General features: G+C 41.7%; 1 protein-coding gene across 1 annotated transcript in view; it reads right to left on the reverse strand.

Moving 5' to 3' along the window:
* The window catches only part of MARCHF10 (membrane associated ring-CH-type finger 10), an 83925-nt gene that overhangs the window by 38315 nt on the left and 18338 nt on the right, over positions 1 to 27272 (reverse strand). The window contains 1 exon segment of the mRNA XM_041726223.1: positions 4911 to 5082. Within this exon segment, the coding sequence (XP_041582157.1) occupies positions 4911 to 5082 (172 nt within the window).

Below are 27272 nucleotides of genomic sequence, written 5' to 3' on the forward strand. Positions count from 1 at the left end.
CTCATAGAACTTTCCTGTGTAGGGACATGATGGTATCCTGCCCTTCCACTAAGCTGTGAGCCCCTGTAGGGCAGGTTCTGTTTGTTTTATTATTTCTGTGTGCCCAGCACCCATGCAGTGCCTGGCAGGTAATTATGCATTAAGCAAAATGCTAAAGTGCAGAATGAATGGGTGATGGATGAGGAAATTAATGTATCTTGGTATCTTCCTCCTTGGGATAGCATGGCCGATTGGATGGATTTGCTAACATCTCAGAGGTACCAGGTAAGTGGATGACCTCATTGCGAAACAAATAGTTAAATGTTTAAGTTTATTTACTTATGTAATCTCTACACCTAATGTGGGGCTTGAACACTCACTACCCACTGTAGAAACATAAGTGTGTTTATATTTTATGGCCAAATTATTTTGAATTCTGTTGTTCACACTCCCCCGTGCCCTGCCTTATCCCTCCAGGACCACAGCTCCCATCCTCCTGGCCTCCGGTCCTACCCCCGTGCGCCCCCCCCTCCCGTGCCCTCCCTGGTTTCTTACGTAGTTGACTCTGCAAGATCAAGAGTTGCTTGCTCTTCTGACTGAGCCAGCCAGGCACCCCTGAAATTTTTTATAATAAAGTTATAAGCTCTCTTACATCTCAAATTAAGATGATTTTGGTTGAGCAGTTTATAAAAAGATGCCAACCCTGGAGGAGCAGTTGGTGGTGGGAGTAGGCTTCAGAAGTAAAGGGAGGATTGGGGACTGACCTTTACCTAAGGCCTAAGCTCTTCCCTAAGATGTTAATCCTCCTGTTTACCTGGTGAGGTAGGTAATAACTCGATTTTGCTGATGAGGAAACAGAGTTTAGAGAATTTGCCAGCTCACATTTATAGGACTATAAAGTGGTAGACCAGGAGGATTCTGTGCCAGGACTTCAAATTCTGGACTCTGTGACATCCCTAAGCTCTACTGTCTTGGAAGCATTACCATAAACAATTATGAATTGATTCTGTATATAAAAGCAGGAGCATTCACTTAGGTTGGTTGTTTTCTATCTTGGGCAGATGGCCTGGAAAGTTGTTGGACACCAACAACTGCCTGGAAATTCATTAATCTTGGTCTATTGAGAAAATCTTCAGGATTTATTTGCAAGGTAAGTTATGAAGATTTGGGATTTGCCTCAAATTTCTCTTCCAAGCTGCCCTTCAAATATTTCCCAACTCAAAAGAGACCACAGTTAATGTTAGATGTTTATCTTTTTAAATATGAATTCACTGTTCTTTCTTAGCTTTACAAGAATACGTCTTCACGATAAGCCATTATTAAGCTGAATAGGTTTTGCTACTCCCACAAATGTGAATCTGGTAATGACTAACACTGAACTCAGTAATAAGTGAGGATAATTTCAGAACGCTTGGCTTTGTTTTAAAGGGCAAGGTTTTGGAAGCAGGCTCCAGGACTCCATCCAGATCCATTTTCCTGGCACCTAACTTGAAGACAGTGCCCAAGCTCTAGGTGACAGGAGAGGGCACACTCATTTCCCGTGTGCCTGGCATTGAGGCAGGCACTGCGGGACTCACGCGCCAGAACCCCACAGCACAATGGCCTTTGGATGCCTCTACGTGTCCTGGAAAGGAGAGGTAGCTTCTTTACGACTCAGGCGAGGGATGGGCGGGGTCTTGGTTGTAGACAGGAGTCCAGGAGTTGGAGGCCACAGTTGCTGTCTGTGTTTCTCTTTCCCCCAGCATTTGCTGGGCCTGCAGACTGCTCTGCTTTTCACAAATCCATACCAAATTCTGAAGTAAGAATATGTAACTCTGCTAGGCTTCTATCCCACCCTGTATCAGTGTTCACCTTGATCATGAAATGGGATTTCTGAATCCATTGCACATCAGACGCAGCTGGGTCTTGACTCACTGCCTGAATTTTCCATGTCTTTTTGGAGATAAAGCAAATCTCTGGCTTGGTGAATGCTTTCTGATTATTCATTTTTTTCCCTTTTGTGTTTTGCTTTGGAAATTCAGGGTGTAGTAAAAGCATCTGTACCTGCATTTATATCAGGATTTTTAAAGTATAACTCTGATTTTTGGTAAAGAGAAAAAAAGGATTGTGGGGAGGAGGACCACATTAAGGCAAAGAAAACAAGGTTTTCTAGTTCATTCTCTTAAATACAGTTCTCACATCCTAGAGATCCTAATGCTGTAATTTACCAAGTGCTTATGGTATGGGGCACCATTCTAATGGCTGAGCATACGTTTTATCATTGAATCTTTACAGCAATCCCAGCAGGTAGGATCCATTTTGACGCCCCCCGCCCCACTCCACTTTACAGATGAGGAAGCTGAGCACAGAGAAGTCACTTGTCCAAAGGCCACATAGTAAATAAGAAACAGGGCCAGATGCTAATCTACGCATTTTGACTCCAAAGCACTTGCCTGACACCCCACGGAGGGAGATAGCATGGAGAATCACAAGCCAACTCACTTAGCAACAGTTTCATGGAATATATGAACTTAATTTAAAATGTGTGAATTCCTTCTAATACAGTGTGAAGACCAATGAAAAGCTGACAGTTATAGATCTATTTGTAGAGGGTACCACTGGTTCCTATGTTGTAAATAGCCTTCTTAGGGGCTCTAGATGGTAGTTCACATGGATATAAGGAAAAACTCCTGTATGGAATGGGTTATCATTACATAGATCTGCATGTAAGGCAGGCTGCATTTCCTGGCTATATTATTGTATTCAGGAAAAGTTTAGCATAGCTCATTGGGGAAGGTTAGCCTATTACACAGATGTTGCAAAGGGATTTCACTGGGTTTGATGCTTCGTTTCTGCATAGAATCCCAGTTCTGAAATGGGAAGAAGTTTTGGCGATTCATTGCCAACTTTGGATCACTCTCAAAAAGCTTTAGGAAAATATTTCTCTACAGAGGTGAAGAAAAGCAGGAAACTCTGAATTTACCCAGTGAATTGGATCAACATGTACAGATAATTTAGGCCCCAAGCCCTCTTTTTCTCCAACAGCAGGGTATTTGTTTGATTCTTCTGAGTTGCTAGTGCCACTCAACTAGACTTTTCCTGAAAAGACTCGGCTTAAATTCTCACCATGTCTCTGGGCTCTCATTTCACTGTGCTAATTAAGGAACTCTGAGGGTGCATCTACACATGTAAAACGAGTGGATCTTAACACACCAACGCTTTGCTTTTAGCCAACTTGATGAACGCAGTTTGCTGCACAACTGCTTCGACTTCCGTAGCAACTGGCATCAATCATCAGGACTGCTGTCCTCGCTGGACAGCCAGAGCCCAGTTCAGCTCCCGCCTGCATGGATCTTGGACATGGTCTAGGGTCATAATAGGATGATAAAGCTGGTGCTTTTTAAAAGCTTTTACTATAAGTAACATCCCTCATTTGATGAAATAGATATATTTCTGCCAATTTGGCTCTCTTGCCTAAACCTTGGTGTTTTCCAGGCTAGTAATTCTTCAGACGTGATGTTTTATAGAATGTAAAGTGAGTTAATTCTTCCTTTTGTCAGTGTTGTAAGTTCCATATGGAGTTTGCTCAGTCAGAAAAGCATCTGTATTAATCACACAGACCAAAATCATCTAGTGGACCTAAACTGTACATTTTAATGATTATTCTCCACAGATGACAAAGCAGCCCATTTGAATAGCTACCCAGTTTTAGTAAGAAGGCTAGGAATTATATCGAGTGAATGGAATTGCATTATTTAAGCTTAAATTCATTTTTTTTCCTATTAAAAATATCCCCAATTCAATAAATTACAACACGTATTTTGAAATATTTGGGGAATGATCTTATCTGCTCTATTCCATTCTTAAACAGCTGAATTAAAAACATACTTCCTACTAAGTCTTCAAAATGAGAAATTGTTAACTATTGATGATACTTTCCCTTGATTAAATAAGGAAATAGAATTCAGGCTTTGCTTGGAAGGACATCATTTCAGAAGCCAATTTGGTTTTTTTTTTTAACTTCATTAAAGCAACAAAATGTGGGTGGTTAATCTGAGGGAAAGCTGCCATTTTCTAAAAATGCATTAAGACTTAACTGGACGGGTGGTTGCATGACAAGAGCTATTTAGGATTAGAAAGTAGTTGTGATTTGTATTTAAATGAATTGCACACTATTTACAAATTCTTCAGCAGTTAATTTGGATCATTTCCATTCTACTGCAAGCAGAAAGCAGACCTTTCTGCCTAGTTACCCTAACTTCGAAGTCCGTTCCTGGAGGAATCAAGTTTGTCCTCCATATGTTGGCTTTGATGGGGATGAGCCCGAGGGACTCCACTCTTTCACTTGAATTTATCCTCTTTCTGGATACTATTAAATCACTTCTGCCTCAAGCGGAGGACTGATCTCCGCTTCAAAGGCTGCTAAAGAGTGAGTTATTTACCAAATTGCACAAAAGGGAGGATTTATCAAGCCTTTTTTCTCCCAGAGAGGACAACCTCAGAACCAGAGGACTTTATTACTCTTTCTTGGCTACAAATTATGGCATTCAGATGCTTTTGAAAGCAACTCTTCATGCTCTTGCTTGAGTCATAAAATTTGATACCTGGGGCCAAATGCCTTTATCCACCCCTCACCCCTCCCCACCAGAGGGTGAAGAAGATGAAAAAAGTGCCAATTCCAGGCAAGTGCCACACAAAAACCAATGATTGGGCAGAAAATGTGGGCAGTGGGAACACTTACTCTACATAATTCACACCTCCTTGACCTGCTATTCTACCCTGAAATGAATTTTACCATTTGCATAAGATCACTGGACCCTCCAAAACCTGAATTTACCATTTGGAGGACATTAGGAATAACCAATACCACCAATCTGACTGACTGTTGTCATTACCTGTAATACTGGGATTTTAGATTTTGTGAATTTCAGTAAGTCAAGTCAGCCACTCACCTGAAGAGGGTTTGCTGGGGCCTGCTTTCTCCAGTTTCCTTGGAGTCATGGTACTTTTATGTTTCTGTTTGACTGATGTTTGGTCAATTGCTGGAAGTCTGGAATCACACTGAACCGCAGAACTCTTGGTAGATGGTCTTGGTTTGGCTAGAGGATCCTCCTCAGCAGAACTCTACCAAAAATGAAAGGTGTCAGTATCAGTGGCCAAGTGGGTCATCTTTGCTATGCAGAGGAGAGAAGAGCTGAATGCATGGCCTCCTTTAGCGCTAACACTGGAGCATCCTGTCATGCTTAATATGCCTTTTTACCAGTGAGATTTTGATGGACTGTATCAATTTAGAAGTACCAGTTAGAAATAATAGCAAAGTTAATGAGTCTGTTTTGTAGAACACCATAAAAAGAAGGCACTTCTGTGAGTCTATCATGTAGAACATTATGGCAAGAATGCATTTCTGACCCTTATGTAAACCCAAACAGCTCATGTTAAAGGCTACATAAGAAAGCAGAAGAAGCAATCAATGCCCTTAAACTTCTTGTTTTTGTTATTTTTGTTGTTTGTTTTAAAGATTTTATTTATTCATAAGAGAGAGAGAGACAGAGACATATGCAGAGGAAGAAGCAGGCTCCCCACAAGGAGCCCGATGTGGGACTTGATCCCGGATCCCAGGATCAGGACCTGAGCTGAAGGCAGATGCTCAACCGCTGAGCCATCCAGGTGTCCCTGATTTTATTTGAACTGCTGGTTGGGTGAGGAAAAATATTCCTTATGGTAATCATATACCTGACAATGAAAAGGAAATTTTTTTAAAAGATTTATTTATTCATGGGAGACACACACAGAGAGAGAAGCAAAGACACAGGCAGAGGGAGCAGGCTCTTCGCAGGAGCCTGATGCGGGACTTGACCCTGGATCCCGGGATTATGACCCAAGCTGAAGGCAGCCGCCCAACCACTGAGCCACCCGGGCCCTGAAATGGAAGTTTAGATAGTGTATTGGGGCTGAAAAGATTGAACCTCAGTTTAATATTCTGAATTACTGGGTGCAAGCTATGACGGACCAATCTTTTTAAAAGTCTCCTACTTGTCAGTCTTCTGTAAAGAAGTCAATATAAATCTATGCACAGCCAAATCATGATTCCTGCAGTGTCAGAGTATCTCAGCACAGCTTTTCCAACACAACAGAAATTATCCAGGCATTCAGTAGTTTTATTTTTTTTATTTTTATCTTTTTAAATTTTTAAAAATTTATTTATGATAGTCACACAGAGAGAGAGAGAGGCAGAGACACAGGCAGATTCTCCGACATGGGATTCGATCCCGGGTCTCCAGGATCGTGCTCTGGGCCAAAGGCAGGCGCTAAACCGCTGTGCCACCCAGAGATCCTGGCATTTAGTAGTTTTATACTTTGCCACAACTACATCCACCAGAGAAATAATAAAAGCAGTGTAAATGGCTATGGAAAACCTGATCATGAGGAGGGAGTTAAGTCCTACATTATGATTTTTTTTTTTAGTTTTTTTTTTTTTTTTTTTTAGAAGATTTTTATATTTTAAGGGATGGGGCAGAGGAGGAACGAAAGAATCCTCAAGCAGACTCCTCACTGAGACCCAGGCTGGGTTTGATCCCAAGACACAGAGGTGGTAACCTGAGCTGAAACCAGGAACCAGACACTCAACCAACTGAGCCACCCACGGTGCCCCCCTGCCTTACAGTTTTAGGTCCTAGTGGTATGATTTGTGATACACCCTGGAACAAAACCCCAAGGTTCCCACCCCTCCCTCCCTGGGGAAGGATCACTCAGTTTTTCTTCAGGCACATTAGTCCAGTATTAGAAAGTCCTCTGAAGATGCAGTCTTTTGGAGACAAAGTGCTACATTAATGCCCCTCCCTTTCCAACTGTGGCAATTTGTATTGATCTCGCTTATCGTTCTTGCTGACAGTTGTGGCATTTTCATTTCAAGGCTCCTGACTCGGGGAAAATACTCTGAGTAGCTTTGAATTATTGGGTGCAACATTAAGACAAACTGAATTGTAAAAAGCCCCCTACTTGTCAGTCTTCTCCAAAGAAGTCTGTATAAATTTGCAGGTGGACAGATCATTATCCTTTAAGATTATAAGTCATGTTTTGTAATTTAGAGTCTGGATACAGTCTTCAAACAAATAATTATTGTTTCTCCCAGTCATTTTAGAAAACAAATCAGATAAAGAGACAGGGAAAAAGAAAGGACTTAATGATTGGTTCTCCATTTTCCTTTTTGATTCTGGAATTTAATAGAAATCCTTGAAAATGATTGTGACATGTCAAAGATGAAGTATTAAGTCATTTCTGAGCAAGAGACAGGCTGTTTTCAGAGAAGGTAATGTGGGCAAATTTTAATTATGATGCCTAAAACTGTCACAATCAAGAAGAGCATCAGTGAACATGTGATGGAATTTCCTCCACACACTGCCCAGCACAGATACCTGACATTAGTGGGTAGAGAAGCCTGCTCATACAGGCTCATACAGCTTGTTATTCAGCCCTTTATTTCTAACCAATGCAAAGGCAAGAAAGCTGTTCTGGGCTAAGACTACCAATATCTGCAGTGACAGTGTCAGGAACAATAATAGTGTTCACCATTACTAGTGGGTCTGTTACCTTCAGCCAGGGCTGGATTTTTTGCTTGCCCAAGCAGTGGTGAACTGGGAGGAGTGAGTTGGTGACAAGATTTTTTTTATTGGGTGGGTGTTAAGCCATATTTATCCTTCCTTCACCCACTCATTATACTTCAAGCCTTTAATAACATGAAAGGTGAAAGAAAGTTTGGCCTTCTAGACAGTGCCTATTACATATGGAATTGTGCACCTGCATTCTGAGTACATCCTTTTCTGGTTACTGGTTCCATCAAACTTATTTCTGGTTGGTAATCATTCCAAAGAGTCCAGAAGTTATAGCTGAAAGAGGGTTTTGTGTTAGCAGGAAACTAAAGTCACAATGGCAGGAACTGTAATACTTATGAATGTGCTTGTTTCATTGAGTCATTGTAAGCAAATCATTTCAACTTTTTGTCCCTTTATTCATGCCCTCTTATGTTCTCTGTCATTCTTATCTATCTTCTCTTATCAAAACCTATCATACTATGCAGGGAGGATGATCCTTGATGGGACAAGTCAGAGTAACTCATTCTGGCACTAAAGTGTAGTATTTAAGACTTCCTTTTTTTTTTTTTTTTTTTTAAAGAGTTTATTTATTCATGAGAGAGACACACAGCAAGAGGCAGAGACACAGGCAGAGAGAGAAGCAGGCTCCATGCTGGGACCCCGATGTGGGACTTGATCCCAGTACTCCAGGATCACGCCCTGGGCCAAAGGCAGGTGCTCAACCACTAAGCCACCCAGGTGTCCCTATTTAAGACTTCCTAGGAGGGGGTGAATGGGTGACGGGCACTGAGGGGGACACTTGACGGGATGAGCACTGGGTGTTATTCTGTATGTTGGTAAATTGAACACCAATAAAAATTAATTTATTAAAAAAAAAAAAAGACTTCCTAGGAGGGAATCCTGGCCCTTTCAGAGTTGTTGTGTGACATAGGGTTAGTTTTATTTATTTATTTTATATATATTTTTTATTGGAGTTTGATTTGCCAACATATAGTATAACACCCAGTGCTCATCCCGTCAAGTGCCCCCCCCTCAGTGCCCATCACCCAGTCACCCCGTTGCCCTGCCCACCTCCCCTTCCACTACTCCTTGTTCATTTCCCAGAGTTAGGAGTCTCTCATGGTTTGTCACCCTCTCTGATATTTTAGGGTAAGTTTTAGTTCATCTCTCTGCATCTCAGGTTTTTTCATCAATGAGCAATAGTGGTCTACCTTTTGGTGGTTCTGTGAGGATTAAATGAGTTAAGATGTGTTGGTAGCACTTAGAACAGTGCCAGGCATGCAGTGCCATACAAGCATTGGCCTTTCAATTAGTTGTTCATTCATGTTCAGCCATTAAATTAACTAGCTAACTACTGAATATTAACTACCTATTGTTGAAAGCAAAAACCAAAATTCCCAATGAAAACTTTTATTTGGATTTTCACCTCACCTGAAAAAATGTGAATAGAAAGGTGAATCAGTTCCTGCATTGGAATCTTGGTTTCTTTCAAAAACTATATAATTTATGATCATCTTGTAAGTGGTTGGAATTTATCTAGTCTTAAGAAAATATGGTACGATTTCTTTTTTGAGCAGTAAAGCTCTAACAGAAAATATTTAGCAATGTTTAGAGATTATCAAACAGTAATTAAATTATTTTGATTTGAAGTTGATTTTTAAAACTGTCTTTTCCTCTTGTAATTTTGAACAGTAATTACAATTTTCATTTCTTCCCCCATATGTTCCTAAGTTGAAATGTCACATGGAGGTGGAGGCAACAGCACATTGCTATTCCTTTGAGGGAAGAAAACCAGCTCTGTCTTTCAAAATCAAAGTCTAAAGCATTAAAAAAAAAAAAAACTAGAAAAAACTTGAAAAAAAATCGAGTTACATGATACATGTGAGGATTCTAAGTTCTCTATTCGTAATTTGCTGAGAAAGTCCTAATAAAGCCATGTGAACTAAAGTTATTATCAAAATTAACATTTTCTAGAGTGTTATTTGTACTTAACATTTTCCAAAAATCCCCTACTTGCTCTTCTGGCATTATAGAGATATATTATTGTATATACATATATTATATATACAATATAGTCTCTCTCTCTCTCTCTCTCTCTCTAGATATATATATATATCCCAGGTCTGGGCTCTCTCAGAAGTTCAGAGAAAGAGTCAAACGAGGAAGAGAAGGAACTTCTGTCAGGGAATGCAGTGGCACTGGAGTAACAGCTCAGTCACACTATAATGGTTCTAGTTAGGCCTTGAAGATGGTAACCCAAGGGATGGAAATGGAATGCATTTCCTCAGGGATATGAAAATGATGATTTTTTTTTTTTTTTTACCTGGGACCTAACAATGTTGAGTCTGGAATGGCAAGATGACAGTGAACAAAGCTGAGTAGAAGAGCAAGGAGACTAAAGCAGTAAGAGACAGACAAAACCAACTTTTCTCCAGCTCTTGCTTCATGGCTCATTTCTGAGACCCAAGGAACAGGTTCTCAACTGGTATACCACTTCCCTCCCTCCACTAGCGTGTGCTACTAAATTCTGATAGATGGAGAGACTAAACCCATTTTGCCACGTCATGTGGAAAGCTGGGCTAAGTAGATCTTATGACACAGTGTAGACCAGGATACAGCCTGCTGGAAATAAGAGGGAAGAGGCAAAGTGTAGTGTCAGCTGGTGCCAGAGAAAGACCATGTGTTTATGATATTTGAAATGAATGTGTTTTCATGAGAGTATGAAAAACAACGATCAAGATGGTGATTCTCGACATTCAAAGAGTAACAACATGGGAAGGGTGACCAAGGGACTATGGGTGCAAATGTGTACCTTCAAACCTCCAAAGTCCCCATTCACATTGTACGTCAAACACAAAAACAGTCTTAGAGAATTTGAGGGTAGCTTCTATAAATAGCATTCTGGCTAGTATGGGCCCCTTTGTGTATTCAAGAACCATAAAGTCCTGCCCATGTTTAGGACAGTTTTGAGATTATTGGAATTATAAACTTCAACAACAATAAAGAACAGGGATCAGTAACCTTTTTTTGGGTTTTGGTTGTTGTTTTGTTTTGTTTTTGACTCCGGTACCGCCTGCCAGATTGAGATTGCTGCTTAACCCCATTTGTATCTTCTACCTGAAGATATGGCTGCTGGATGGGGCTGGGCAAGAGCAGGATTAGCAAAAAACCTTTGCTCTCCATTTTGCCATAAGATGCTTTTTGGAGTCAGGTGGTCTGCCATGTGTATAAATATTACCCACACCTGTCTATACCATTGACTTTGATAAAGAGCCCCACCACCACTACCACCTGCCACTGTCTGTGATTCTCATGCTAGCAAGTTGGAATGACTCAGCCTAAGACACTGATCTGAAAGCAGTAGTGGCCTTGATTAAATTAATGTCTGATGGGACAGCCTGAGTGGCTCAGCGGTTTAGTGTCGACTTCAGCCCAGGGCATGATCTTGGGGACCTGGGATCAGGTACCACGTCGGGCTCCCTGTGTGGAGCCTGCTTCTCCCTCTGCCTGTGTCTCTGCACCTCTCTCTCTCTGTGTCTCTCATGAATAAATAAATTTTAAAAATCTTTAAAAAAAATTAATGTCTGATGACCATTGGGTCTGCTCCCTGAAGAAGGGGCATGTGAGACTGTAGAATTGACTTTGTACTTTCCATCTCACTACGGAATGGCCTCTGGGTGAAACTCAGAGCTGCAAGCTACTAAAATAGCAAACATGACAGATTTCTTGACACTTGTAGGTATTATAATGCAAATTGATCCCTTGTGTGTTGTAGAAATCACTGTCAGTTTACACACATGTGGCAACACATTTTCATGCTTTTGGAAACTGTGTGTATGGTATTCTTTGGGATAGAGTTCTGTGTGGTGAGCAGTGGGTGAGGAAGTGATTTGTGGCCAGAAAATGTTGAATTTTAAAAATTTGAATACTACAGTGTAGTGTTTAGTAGCACATTGAGACTGCTCTCAGTTGGGTATTGCTCAGGTATAATGTGGCTACAATATATTTCTCCTCCATTCTTTATTTGAATTCATATTCCTCTTTTAGTTGAGAGGAGCATCTGAGGAATATGAAAGATTTGGCCATCAAATGGAGATCACCTACCTACAAAAATACCTCCTACTCAAAGCAAGGTGTCATAAAATGTGAGAATTAATTGAGAAGTATCATTTGCAAACCACTATGTCTTCAACCCCATGCTAGGCACCATGAAGGCATCTAAAGACACAAAGCTTGCAATGGGAGAGATAAGATTATATCATACTAGCAAAACGTAAAACAACATTTAAGCGATAAGCGGGTGGCACCAGTTCTGAATTCCACAGAAAATGATGTGAAGTCAAGGCAGAGCTCATGAGGAGGTGGTGGATTCTGGAACCTGAAGGATGAGTAGTAACCACTTAGGCTAGAGGCAGCACAGGAGCCAGGGTATGGATGGAGTAACAGGTAGGACATGATTCTCAGACAGGAGGGCAAGGGGCCAAAGCAAAGTGTGTAGGAGGAGGGAGGAGAAAAAAAGCTGGATAGCAAGGTGGGGTCATATGGTGGGGAAGGGGCTCTGAGATTCAAGCAAATGATTGAGAGTCCGTGTGGCAGAGACTGGGGTCTGAGTAGAAAACTGCTTACATGGTATTTAAGATTAGCATGTATGTTTGTTTCAGAGTGGGAAATAAAGCATCCTGCAGATTTGCCAGTGAAATAATCTTTTTTGGAATTTCAGTGGCTTATTTTTATAAAGTGTAATTCTTTATTACAAAGAACATGCATGTTCATAATGGAAAAATAAAGACAAGCCTAAGAAAAAATTTAAAACATTCAAAACTCCACGAACCTTGAAATAAAAATTGCAAACTGCTTGGTCTGTATACTTTAAGATTCCCTTTTAAAGGGAATCTGTGATGGAGGCTACTAGCTTCCCACCTCCATCTGTGATGGAGGCTACTAGCTTTCCACCGAAATCCCTTCTCAAGCAGTGAGTTGAAGCTGGATATGGCCGCCCACCTTGAAGGTTTCCATCTCCCCTGCCACTAGATGGGAACTCAGGAGGAAAATCAGCCAGCGGGAGTGGGAATGATGTGTGCATTCTGCCTCAGTGCCTTGCTCAGCACTTCAACTTGAAAGGTAACAACTTTGAAAGTTGTACGTTGAAGACAACTGAACTCAAGCCTGAAAGTCCCGGTGGAGCTGCCTGCTGATCTGGTTCATCCAGCCTGAACTGTTACAGGTACAAGAATTAAACGACTTGACGGAGTCATCACGGTTTTGGTCCCATTGTTAACATCAGCTGACATTACTCTAACACATATTTATGCATGTCTATGAATATAATTCAGAAATAGAATTGTACCATATATACTGTTTCACTTAATGATACATTGCATCAACAGATCCCTATTTATAATTTTTCAATCTTACTTTGAAACACGTCAGATCTACCGAGTTGAAAGAATAGTACAGATTACACCCATTACTCTTTAACTTGTCAGTTTGCATGTGTGTGCTCTCATGTGCATGTTCTGTGTGTGTGTGTATGTATATATATGCTTTTCAAAGTTACTAGACTTGATGCTTCACCCCTAAGTACTTAAACATGCATCTTCTATCAAAATAGGCATTCTCCTAAAAAGCGACTATACCATTTATCTTACCTAAGAAAATGTAATAGTTTCCGTGACATTGTCTAATATGTAGAGCATATTTAAATTGTCCAAAAATGTCTTTTTAGCACTTTGTTTTGATCTATGAGCCAATCCTGGTACATGCATTGCATGCAATTTTTATGTCCCTTTCGTCTTTGGTTTTCTGCCTTTTTGCTTTTTCATGTCTTTTACTGTTTTGAAGAGTCCCAGCCTCATAGGTCTTAAGTTCCAAATTTGATTGTTTCCTCATAATAAAATTCAGGTTAACCATTTTTGGTATGCATATTCTATACGTGTTGTGTTCTTCTTCATAACATCACACCATCAGCACCTTACAATGCTATTTGGTAATGCTATTCAATTTCTAGGGAAAGGTGGTGAGTACCAGATTTCTTTCTTTCTTTCTTTCTTTCTTTCTTTCTTTCTTTCTTTCTTTCTTTCTTTCTTTCTTTCTTTCTTTTTTTTTTTTTTTAAGATTTATTTATTCATGGGGGGAGGGCAGAGACACAGGCAGAGGAAGAAGCAGGTTCCCTGTAGGGAGCCTGATGCAGGACTTGATCCTGGATTCCAGGATCACGCCCTGAGCCAAAGGCAGACACTCAACCGCTGAGCCACCCAGGCATCCCACTACCACATTTCTTTAAAGTTACATCCTCCCCTAATGTAATTAGGTAATCTATGGATGATTCTTTGACATTGAATAGCCTACATAAGCAATATTTTATCCAGTGCTTTTAGCATCTTTTGATGTCCTTTTCCTGATTTGATAATTATTCAGGAGTAGCAAGACTGATTTTTCTAATTCTGTCATTTTTTCTACAATTAATAGCTGGCATTCTTCTCTAAAGGAGAACTCCCCCTTCTCTTTTTATTTATGAATGTAATTTATTTGTTATCATTGTGGTCTCAAGGATATATTTTACTCAGTTACCTCATCACATCCTTTGATTCTCCAGTTGTCCCAAAAATGGTGAGTAGGTGAAGTTGACTTTTGACTTTAGTCTTTGAGCATTTCTTTGCTTTCTGGTACAATAAAAAAAAATCATAGCTTCACCTTGTATTTTACCTATTTTAGACCTGGAATCCAAGAAGCTTTGTTCCTTTTAGTTAGTTAAAATGGTACTTAGGAATTAATATCTGCATGTGAGGTGTGTGCATTGCTAGTGTCATGACATTGTTCCTAAATACTTTCAATAGAATTAATTAGAAATATGTATTTAAAAAAATAATGAGTTCACAGTGATATTTCTTTTTTTTAAAGATTTTATTTATTTATTCATGAGAGACACAGAGAGAGAGAGAGGTGGGCAGAGACACAGGCAGAGGGAGAAGCAGGCCCCACGCAGGGAGCCCGACATGGGACTCGATCTGGGTCTCCAGGATCAGGCCCTGGGCCAAAGGTGGCGCTAAACCGCTGAGCCACCCAGGCTGCCCCTAATTAAAATGTAACACTATATGGAGCCTACCCTTCCTTGAAAAAAATTATATTTGTATTTTACATTTAACATCTTTATTCCTTAATTATATTAATATTTTTGTGTTTTATTCTGTAGTAAACATGAAATGTCAGAATTACAATATAAATATTACTCTAGGAATAAACCCATTATATAAGGTTCATTCTTTCTTGGTAGTTCTCTTTGTCTTTAGAATATACTCCTCAGGGCAGACCTGATTTTAATTGTAATTTTTCCAAATGACAAAAATTAAAAAAAAAAAGAGTTGGAAAAGTTATGTAGAAACTAGCATTCTTATACACCTCTAGAAATGTAAATTGATACCAATATTCCCGGAAGACAATTTGGGAACAAAAAATTTTAAATCTTTATAATGCTTTTAATCTAATATAAATTCCCACTTCAGGAAACTTGAGATAATTAAAGATATGCATAAATCTATAAGAATATTCATCATAGCACTATTATAGCAAAAAGCTGGAAGCAAAGTATATGGCCAGCAGAAAGAATTATGACAGATCCATCCAGTAATTGATATATATATATATATATATGTATATGTATATATATATATATATATATACACTTTAAAGATCTTATTTATTTATTCATGAGAGACACAGAGAGAGAGAGATAGGCAGAGAGACAGGCAGAGGGAGAAGCAGGCTCCATGCAGGGAGGCCAATGTGGGACTTGATCCCGGGTCTCCAGGATCAGGCCCTGGGCTGAAGGGTACGCTAAACTGTTGAGCCACCCGGACTGCTCAGGAAATCTTTTTTTAAAAATGGAACAAGAAAAGGCAAAATTAATTTATGGGGAAAACACTCAGAATGGCAGCTAACTCTGAACGGGACGGGCACAGGAATCAGTGAAAGGGGCATGAGTCTTCATGGGGTGAAGAAACCTTGATGGGGGTTTGGGTTACATGCACAGTTACATGCATTTGTCAAAGCTCATTAACTCACAGGCAGAGTTACTATTACTATTACTATTACTATTACAATATTACTATTACTATTAAATACTATTAAAATAATTAAAAACTATTACTATTAAAATTTGTATAATCACTGCAGGTAATTTCTGCCTCTAAAAAACTAGAAAATACATGAACAGTCAAACCACGAAAGCCATAAATATTCATAACTAACAATGTTAATGATGTACATGCTGAAGTGTTTTTTTGGGTGTGTGTGTGTGCGGGCAGAGTACTGATGTCTGCAACTGGCTTTGAAATGCACCAAAACACAAGGTGGAGCAGTGGATGGATAGATGGGCAGATTGATATTCGATAGCAAAATGTCAACAATTGTAGACTCTAGGTGGTGGATATATGGATATTCACTACACAATTCTGCCAAGTTTTCTATATATTTTGAAGCTCTCAGAGTAAAATATTGGGAGGAAATGGAGCAGTAATGTAGATATATAGATGTTGCCAGGCTGCCAGGATAAACTAGGTACTTGGTGGGAACACTGCCAGTTTTGTTTTGTTTTTTTATGGCTCATAACAAACATTTCATTAGATTTAAAATATTTCCTTCATGATACCATCTAGTAACAATGAGAGATCAAGGATCAATAAAGGAGAGTCAATGTGAGATAAATTTTAAAAGATATGTCTCATACTTGGTGCTTTAGGATGAACATAAATTTATACTAACAGGTGACCCTCCATGGAAAAGGCAGTATAGCCACGTATGTTGGGATATGGGAATGACGAGTAAAACAAAGACTTGGACCTTACAGAACTTATAGTCCTGGTAGAAAGGTGCATTATTTAATCAAATAATTATTTTAAAAATGTAAAATTACAAGTCCTAAATTAAAGCATATGGACAGCCACAGAAGATACGACAGAAGAGTCTGAATCTAGTTGGAGGAAGGGGCAGTTTGTAAAAACCTGAGAAAGTAATCTGAGCTGATGTCTGAGGCATAGTGGGAAGGGCAGGGTGTGTGTTGTGAGAAGAGAGCATAGCATGTACAAAGATTCCTTTGCTGGAAGTGGCCTGGCACATAGAAGGACCCAAATCCAATGTGGACAGACCTAGGGCAGTACAGAGGGCCAGATCCTGCAGGGCCTTATTGGCTCCATCATGGATTTTGGTTCCCATTCTGAAGGTCACAGAAAGGGTTAAAGGGGGCTAGGGATGTGATCTGAGTTTCAGTGGTCACTGTCACTCCACCTGTGGAAGGGAAAGTGGAATTTAGAGGGAGGAGTAGAAGTAGAAGTAAAGACTGGCCAGGTCTCTGTAGTAACCTAACTAGGCAACAGAAGAGAAGCACACACATATTAAAAAGCTACTGGAGAAGTAAAATGGGAGGGACTTGGTGATTGAATGGTATATGAGGGTAAGGAAGAGAGAGAGGGCAGATTCTGTTGATGCCACACACAAAAGGATGTGTGACGGGCCAGGTTGGGGACTGTAGCATTGGGCTTGTGGAACCTTCCAAGTAGATGTAATGAGTAAACAGTTGAATATTAAGACCTGGAGATTAGAAATGAGTTCTGATTTGGATATGGAGATCTGGGAGTCATTGGCAATTAACATCTTGACTTTGGCAGTTAAAGTCTTGAAGAGGTGACCTAAGGAGAATTTAGAGAGCAGACTTCTTGGGGGTAGGTCATGAACTTGGATGGGAAAATTATATGTTTATTTCTACTAGCCTCCAACTGAAATCTAAGCATGGCTCTCCCTTCTGAATGCAGGCAATGAACGACAGTAGTTATTGGCAGTACCTATGACTTTGTCACCAATAGCAATCACAGATATTTTCACATTTCATTAAAGTTGTTACAGATGTCTCAAAATCCCCTTCACGCCCATCACTTGTTATTTAATGTGTTAATAAAGAAGCACATAATTTACTGAATCACAGATTTCTAAAAATATTTTGGTGACTATTTTGATAAAAGTGGTTTCCTTTGAAGCCCTATGTATTATTATTTTATGCATTTGTGAATGTTCTGAGAAGAGGATCTAGGAGTTCACCATACTGTCCCAGAGGTCTGTGATCCAAAAATAGGATAAACCCCGAGATATGGAATGAGAAGAGAACCAAGCCTTGAGGGATATTGGGACTCAGAGCCTGGGTGAAGGAAGAGGAGAAGCCACCTCCAGAGACAAGGGAGGAACCTGGAGGAGAAGGTGGCTTTGCAGGAGCTCAGGGAATGCAGTGTTTCCAGAGGGACTGAGGAAGGAAGCCAATCAAAGCTGCGGAGAGGGCAAGCATGGTGAGGAGTGAAAGACCTGGCACATTCAGAGACATGGAAGTTATTTGACAAAGTGCCATTTCAGTGGAATGACGAGCATGGAAGCCAGATTGGTGTGGGTTGAGCAGTGAGTGGGAGGTGGGGAAATGGAGTCAGTCAGTGTAAATAATTCTTTTGAGAACTTTGGCTGTGAAGGAGAAGAAACCAGTGGAGGGGATGTGGGATCAAGGAAGAACTGTTCTTTTTTTTTTCTTTTGGTAGGAGACCTTGGACCATGATTAGATGCTGATGGGAAGGCTGTTGGGCAGCTGGAGATGCAGGCAGGGAAAGCTGGATGGATAAGGGTCCCAATGGATCTTGAGCGGAGGTGGAGAGGCTTGGAACCGGTGGAGTGAGGGGAGGGTGGCACACAAGGAAGGGAGTGGGTGGGCAGGGCCGCAGTGAGCTGAGGAAGCTGTCTGAGGACCCCTGAGGTGTGGGGTGGAAGAGTGGAGGGACGGAAGACTGGACAAAGGGAAGAAGATTTGAAGTGGGAGAGAGAGTTGGACAGTTAAACTGGGCAGCACTGAGGGGTTCTAGGAGGTTGGTGGCCGTGACCTTTCAGTGAGCATCACATCTCACATTTGAGTGATTTTTTTTTCTCCAGCAGCTGCCAGGGTCCTGGATTGAGACCCAGGGACCACAAATGGCTGGGGTTTTGCCAGAGAGATGAGAAAAAAAGACAAAGGGCATAGGAATTAGTAAGAGGATTTTTTTTCCCCCAAGTAGTCTCCATCCCCAGCGTGGAGCCCAAAGCAGGGCTAAACTCACATCCCTGAGCTCAAGACCTGAGCTGAGATCAAGAGTTGGACACTCAACCACCCAGGTGCCCCTCATTAAGAAGATTAAGCACAGAATCTAGGCTGCTTAGGAAGAGAGAGTCAGGGCCCACGAGAGAGCAAAGGGCCAATGGACCAGAGATTCCTAAGAGGTAGAAGAGATGTCATTGTAAAAATGGATGAGCAGGAAGCTGGAAGTCTGGTGTGATCAGTGGAAATTGGAGATGGAGGCCTTCTGGTTGATGTCACATGTAGTCCAGGATGTGTAGGGGGGGTGGGGAGGTGGTAGCAGAGTAGAATGGAGGGGACACTTAAGATCCATCCAGAACTGAGAAGCCAGGGTGTGGCCTGATGATCCAGGAGGGTGCTGAAGTCATCCAGGATTTCGGCAGATGAGAAGATGAGTGAACAGAGAGCCAGCCACTGCTAGAGCCTTCAACGTGGAAGAGATAGGAGGTAGTAGGGATGATGAGGGGTGGGAGAGTGGATAGCAAAATAAAACAGCCAAGCCTTAGTGCACCTGTGTTTCCATCAGAGCCTGGGAAGCAGTGGTCTGGGAGCAGAACTAGGAGCGAGAAGGGCACCCTCCTATCTCCTGATCCTAAGGAAAGGGTGCAGGAGGGATATGACTGGTGCCCTCCTCGCCCCTCCCGGGAAGGGAGCTCTAAAAAGAGATTTGATGTACATGCCCTTAGCTGCAGGAAGACTGGACAGCTCACCCTGGCTCAAGAGTGCCCATATCTCTGACTTTGACTATTCCTGCCACCTGTAAAGCTGCCCTGCCTCAGCTCCCCAGATCCTGTCATGCCTTAAGATCCAGGGGGAACAACTACATCCTCTATCAGCCTTTCCAGAGTTCTTTTTGCTTTTTCTTACACTCATCAGATACTATTTTGAACTGTGGGCATTTCTGCAACATCTTATTTCACCAACCCTGTGAACTACCCAAGGTCAGGGGCATGGTTTATTTAGTACCCTATCCCCATAGCACCTACTAGCATGTCTTGGACACAAGCGGTTCATAATTCCTTAATGAATAAAGCAATATAAAAGCAATACCAAAGACTTTAGGATGAAATGCTGTATGTTGTAAATCATGTTTAATGCAGGTATGCACCCAAATAATATCTTGCAACTGAAAATATTTAAAATTTTGATAGCTGGAATTTTAATTGGTTTTTAACAAGTTTTTTGGTTTTAAAAATTAGGGCAATTTTTTTAAAGTAGGGAGTTTTAATAAAATACAGTAAACTGAAATACACAGCATTACATAAAATGGAAAAAAACTATTATAATTTTCTCATGCAATTTCGGAGCTGCTGAGTCCAATTAACACAAGGAACTCTCTGGGTCAGAGGCCACCGATTCTCGGCATCGACAATTTCACTGAGCTGGGATAACAATTGGTGTTTGGATCACCCGGCCACAGGATAAAATCACCCTAGTGGAAGGATTGACTTTAGGCTGTCTTGCTTATCTGTTAAAAAAGACAGGACAACATTCTGGAAGCAACTGCAATTTGAACTGACAGTTGCCCCATTTTACTGCCATGGCCTATTTTTAAATTACCTAGTGGAACTCAGACAAAGCACAGAAACGAAGGAGAAATGAAGCACTGCTGGCTCTGCCCAGCATACAGTTAGCAATTTATGTGCTCCTTTAATGCTGTTGAAGTCTCCAGCACCCTGGCTTGCCCACAGGCGGGCATGCATGCCAGGTATTCCAATTAATCTATAATCTAATCATAAAGGAAATATCCCATGTCGTCTAGTGAGTTCGCTGGTGGAACATAGGACATTCTGAGTTTCTTTTGTCCACAGAGAGCTTGAACCCAGACTTTCTTATGTCCTCATGTTCTTGCCTATCTATGACAAAAGGAACTTACCCGGGCCCTGAAGAAGCCATCTGTCCATGTGCAGAGGGGTATGCCTGGGAAAGAATGCTCTCTTCTGGTCACTCTCTGGTCACCACCAGTGTGGAGGTTTCCAAGTGGTTGATTGTAACTGACTCATCTTCAAGCCCAAACTGGCCATGGCACCTTGGCAGCCTCACTAAACTACTTGCCTCTCAGGAATTGCAAGCAAGGTCAGGGAGCACTCCAGTCCAAGTGACAGCATCTCCTGTTTTCTTTCATTCATGGGGAAGTTTCCTATTTTGGCTCTTACGACTATATAACTATGACTTCAACGTGTGTGCATTCCTAAAACACTCTTGTAGCTGTCAGCTGTCATCCATTCATTGAGCTCCTATTATGTGGTGGTCTCTGGAAATATGACAATAAACAGCACTTGCTCTTGAGTAGCTTCCAGCCTAGGGGGCGGGAGAGAGATGAGAAGATGTATCCGAAGGTGGACTTGAACCCAGAGAGTGTTATGGGAATCCAGAGGAAGAACAACAGCAAAGTCCCCTGACCCCGAGGAGAAGCTCTAGAAACTTCACAGAAGAGGTGCCCTCAGAGTTGAGGGTCAGGCCATCAAGGGATTTAAGTACCTTGCTAAGGTGTTTGCGCTTAATCCCAAAGACAATGGGGATCCACTAAAGAATTTTTTTAAAAGATTTTATTTATTCATTCATGAGAGACACAGAAAGAGAGGCAGAGACAAAGGCAGAGAGAGAAGCTGGCTCCCCTCAGGGACCCCAGGATCATGCCCTGAGCCAAAGGCAGATGCTCAACCACTGAGCCACCCAGGCGTCTCCCAGTAAATAATTTTTATTCTATTTTATTTATTTTTAAATATTTTATTTATTAATGAAATAGAGAAGCAGAGACACAGGCAGAGGGAGAAGCAGGCTCCATGCAGGGAACCTGACATGGGATCACACCCTGGGCTGAAGGTGGTGCTAAACCGCTGAGCCACCCAGGCTGCCCAAGAATTTTTATTTTTATTTATTTTTTATTAAAGATTTTATTTATTTATTCATGACAGACACACAGAGAGGGAGAGAGAGGCAGAGACACAGGCAGAGGGAGAAGCAGGCTCCATGCAGGGAGCCCGACGTGGGACTCCATCCCAGGACTCCAGGATCTGGCCCTGGGCTAAAGGCGGCGCTAAACCGCTGAGCCACCTGGACTGCTCTGCCCAAGAATTTTTAATAGGGGAGTGACATGATCCAATTTGCTTGCAGAGGAATCACTCCTACTGCAGTCTGGAAGACTGGCTGGAAGAGGTGAGGTGAAGAGAAAATGTCTGAGGAGGGCAGCCTGAGTTTAGTGCCTCAGTGGTTTAGTGCCTCCTTCAGCCCAGGGCCTGATCCTGGAGACCCTGGATTGAGTCCCACATCGGGCTCCCTGCTCCAGGAGAAGGGAGAAGTCCCTTCTCCATGGAGCCTGCTTCTCCCTCTGCCTGTGTCTCTGCCTCTCTCTCTCTCTCTCTCTCTCTCATGAATAAATAAAATAAAATCTTAAGAAAAAAAAAAGTCCAAGGAAATGAGTCCTACAATTTCCAGGCCGAAAAAGATGGCCCTGCAGAGGAGTGTGCTAATGGTCGGATTCACAACAAAGGAGACAAGACAGTTTGGCTTTGGTGTCTGATTGCTGCAACGTGGGAGAAGGAGCAGGAGAAGGAATCCAAGAGAATTTCTAGAATTCTGACTTGGGCAGAAATAAATTCAGGAAGAGAAACCATTTTGAGGGAAACAGATGATGCAGTCAGCATCTTGAGTCTGAGGTGCTTGTGGTACACGCCACGGTGAAGAGATCAACAGCTAAAATGGAAAACGAACTCAAATGAGAATTCCCACAGATCTACACTTGTCAGACCGTGGGCTGCACATTCCCTCTCCATGACGTACATTTGGAGCTTGAGATGTCGTGTGCAGAGCTATGTTATTACTCAGGTGCACCTTGAGGGTGCAGAATCTGAGCTACAGTCAAGAGGGCGGCTATGACAAACACCACACCAGGTGCTAACGATGACTCACAGCCTCCCAGGGTGGGGCCTTTTGGCAGTTAGAACCAGTGTGTGCGTGTGTGACCTGCTTCATCCGCACATGGGCCTGGAGCCAGAAAGAAGGGAGGCCCGACCCCCAAGGAATCTGACAACGGACAAGCAGAAGTTAGGGAAAATTAAAAGTGTGAGTCATAGAACGCTTATGCCATGTGCTAAACTCTGGCTGCTTTCATGACACCAGTAAGGGTGTTGGTAGGTTGACATTGACAGATTAATGGGAGAATAACTCCCTGAGAGCCGTTTGAAAGGGGAGAAGCAGAAGGTTTCACAGGCCTGCCTGAGATAGGCTGAATACCTAGGTAATGAAAGGAGGCATGCAAATATACCCAGGTCGCCAAAAACACAAAATGCAAATCAAGCCAGCCTTTTGGACTCCTGCACCATCATCAGAGAGTGAACATTTGCAAGGAGCTACTTTATGCAAAGCACTGAGTTGTGGATTTTGCAGGGTCAGTTTCTGGGAAACAAAGCCCCTTCCTCACCCATGGGCTCTTGTTTTGTTTTTTGAACTTGACCACAGTCTGGAGCAGCCCTGTCCCATAGATCTTTCTGCAGTGGTAGAAATGTCCTACATCTGTGTGGTCCGGTATGGTAGCCACGAACACATGTGGCTACTGAGCATGTGAAATGTGGCTAGTGAGACTAAGTAACTTAATTTAATATTTTCTTTTTTTAAATTTTCTTTTAATTAATTTAAAGTTAAAGGTAAGTAGTCACACATGGCTAGTGGCCACCATACTGGACAGCACAGTTCTAGATGTTTGCTGCCCTCATGTATGGATGGACATTCTGACTTTTTAAGCCACTGCAAGTGACTTAAAGAGGCTTTGTTTTTTATTTCAACCTCCAAAGTTAGTGTTGGATCATCATGAACAAAACAATTAAGATGCTTATGTTGGATAATCACCTTCACACTTAAGGCTACCATGCCTTCCGGAAGGTTCAGGTGACCTCACCGGTCAACATCCCACCGAGCCAGGCCTGGGGACAAACCAGCTACTGCTGGTATCAGGTTTACTGCCTCCTTCCAATGTAATGTTGGGTCCTTGTGACCTGGAATCTAAATATTTGCCCATTGCTGATGGTAGAGGCCAATAATCCTGTTCCTAATTAGCAGAGTGAACGGTACTGTGAGTTAAGAGTTGGTCTCTTAACTGGTTGGTCTCCACCTTCTTTGCCCATGAAGAAGCAAATGCCATGACAACATGTCCTAAGTTCTTGAGGTTTGTGTATTTGGAACAGCGTCCCTTCCAGCAAGGGTGAAAGATGAGAAAAGCTCATGACGCCCCTCTTCATGGAAGGTTGCCATACTTCCATATCCACCCACAAGTCCTGGGCTAATCATTTTCATCATTTTCTTTGGGAAAAATCAGAGCTCTTGTTTCTTCTCTGTGAAGGCTTGGGAAAGCGAAATACCCTGTCAATTATAGCAGGCTCCTCTAGGCCAGCGGCTGTTCCAGGGATGCTGTTGCCTGCTCATATCGAGAGACTGCTTTGCTTTTTCATCTACTAATCATCCAATTCCTAGTTGATTAGGTGGTGTTTATTTATTCTACTCTGCTATTTATTTATTCTACTCTGATTAAACAGCTAACAAGGTTGTATATAACTTTGAAAAGGGTCTAAACCTAAGTTGCCTCTTAAAATTACATTAGCATTTAGAAATGTGGCCTGGGATTGGGCTGAGGCAAAGGAAGGTATTCTGGAAGCCCCAGAACCTGCTCGGCCACTGGTACCTATTAGAGCACCATTTATAAAAATAGATACCAAGGCAGCTTATAATGTAACCTGATGTTAGTACAAACGTTAAGAGTCTCACATGTTCTTGCATTGATCCCACAAGATAAGCATTAATAATAAGTATCTCCTTGATGGGAAATTGAAGTGCTCAGAAGTGGTTTGTCTGAATTCACACTGTAATAAGGGAGAAAGATGGCCCTTGATGATAAGTGTTCTTTCTGCTATGCCACACCACTAACTTAAATGTATTTAGGAGGTACTGCTTTAAAGAACATGAGCTTGATGGTTATTGCTTTATCTTGGATTTAGATGTAATACAACCTCTGCTTGAGGTGCTGTGAAAGCCACTGGTGGTGGTGAGGTCATTGTGCACAATGGAGTGGCCACTGCATTTACTGTGCATTTGGGAATCTGCCCTACTCTAGGCAGTTGTCTGGAAATGATAGCTTGATACTGGACCCATTACTTGATGGTAAATGTCTCACTAATTCCAGGTTCATCAGAATTGTGATCATCTGAGACAGGGTCAAGAGAGGAACAAGTGGCAGAAATTGCAATGTGAGCATCAAAATTTGGTGGTGGCACATTCATGTTGTGACTGTGGTAGAAGACTTCCCCTGGAATAAGCCATCCGCTCCTGTACTACCCTCCAGTCAGAATGAACTCTCCTTTACAAATCAGAGGCAACATGTTCCTTGGAGTTTTCAGCCATAGGAGTCTCTAGAAGGGAATTAATTACTTAGGGGAAGGTTTACCTGTGGAGGGCTTTGGTTAGATTTACACCTGCTCATTGAACTGTATCTTTCTCCTGCTCTTTTCTTACTGATCCATGAATGATCTTTTGCAAGGGTAGTGCCTGATGTCATATCCAACACACTGAGCTCTGGAAATTGGGACTGATCTGGCCTGGATTCTCCTTTGTGAGGTGGCAGCATTCTTATAGCTTCCTCTAGGAGAAAGTCCTGGCTCCAGGACCTCCCTGGCACTGAGGATCCTATGAAAAGAGGATTGATAAATTCTGTATTTCCTCAGGATTCGAAATATAGCAGGGCAGGCCCAGACTATGAATGTTTAAGAACAACCAGATTTTCAAAGAAATGTGGGTGGGGATCCAAGCCTGGGAGGAGAACACTCCAAACCAACCCATGATCCTGGGGGCTGAAGAGTTCTGGATCTAGTTTATCTCATAAGGATCTCTGGCTTCATTTGTACCCAGCAAAAGTTGAAGGGCTGAGACTGTGTGTGAGTGTGTGGCCGGGGGGCGGGGGGGTGGTTGGGGATCAGCATTATAAGCACACAAGTCAGATGGCTGATGAGTGATGCATTTGGTAACATTTTTGTTCCCTTGCCCTTCCTGTGCTCTTGTATCCAGAGACGCATCCTCCGGTACACCCCAAGGAATATCTGTGATACAGACAGCAAAACAGAGGTGAATTTCACTGTGGAAAATTCTGATTTTTGTCACTCCTCTTGATAGAGAAGATGTGACCTTGAAGGCACTTGTATAACCAAGGCCCAGACCCTTGGGATAGCATTACCCAGGAAAAATTTGAGATTATGTAAGTGATGTTGTTTTGGGTTCTCTGGCAGACTGAGGTACGGTGACAGAGTGCAAACATGAAAAATCCTGTTCTTATACTTTAGAAATTGCCAGTTTTATGCCTCCGACCACATATTTTTGTCCTTATTTCATCATCACTTTTATCTATGCAACCGTATCCTTTTTTAGATGTGGTCCAAGTGTTTTGCAATGATGATTTAAAGAATGAATAATTTTTATAGCATAAAGAACACTACAGAAATCTGTCAACAGCCTGTCCCCCCAAACAAAGTTTGTGGAGAGGAGCACGAAATTTCAAGTCTTAGAATATCCCAAATATGCAAGGACTGCTGTGCAAAATGGCCATGGCTAGGCACTTGAGTCTTTGTGTGAAAACAGAAGAACCCAGCTGCCCATTTATTTACCAGTCTAGGGATCCCTGGGTGGCGCAGCGGTTTGGCGCCTGCCTTTGGCCTGGGGCGCGATCCTGGAGACCCGGGATCGAATCCCACGTCGGGCTCCCGGTGCATGGAGCCTGCTTCTCCCTCTGCCTGTGTCTCTGCCTGCCTCTCTCTCTCTCTGTGTGACTATCATAAATAAAAATTAAAAAAAAAAAAAAGAAGAAATATTTACCAGTCTAGAGAGATTGCTGCATGCTACTGTTTGACATACGTAATTTTTTTTTTTTAGCTGTCCTTGGGTTTTGTTCCTATGTGCAAAAAAACCGTGAGAATTTATCTTCATGCTAAAATGTGTTGATTTTCGGATTAATCTCACTCCCTAAGTTTAATCAGCAGCAGGCATTGTATTTTGTCTTTGACTAACAGGAAACAATCCAGGCGATGTGTTCTTTTCGATGGTGCCAGTTTTGTAAGATAGTCTTTTCTCTTCAGACTTGAGGTGGAATATTTTATCCTGTGATTTTATGTTCCTTAATAGGGAGTATAGATCTCACCCAGGGATACATCCGCATCCATAAACATCAATCATTGATGTTTTTAAGGTATCCTTTGAACATTAAATAACCATGGTGTGAACATCCCAGATTAAAGGAGAAATCCCAATGAGAACTTGATGGATATCAAGTATCCAGGATCTATCTTAGGGATCCATGCTGCTGACAGAAAGAGAGAGTCCAGCCTCTAGAGTATATTGCAGGCATAAAATATTAAATAAGAATTCATAAAAGGCATATTACTCATCTTAAATCAATTCACCATGCTAACAAACGGTGTTGAATGCAGCTTGTGGTACTTAGTGCTTACATAGGATAAGTAAAATTCTTACTCAGATAAGATCTTAAACATGAAATATGATCATAGAGTTCAGTGGTTCGGAGCACCCTCCCTCAGTTAGACTGCCTG

The sequence above is a fragment of the Vulpes lagopus genome, chromosome 12 (genome assembly GCF_018345385.1).
Source record: "Vulpes lagopus strain Blue_001 chromosome 12, ASM1834538v1, whole genome shotgun sequence".
NCBI lineage: Eukaryota > Metazoa > Chordata > Mammalia > Carnivora > Canidae > Vulpes > Vulpes lagopus.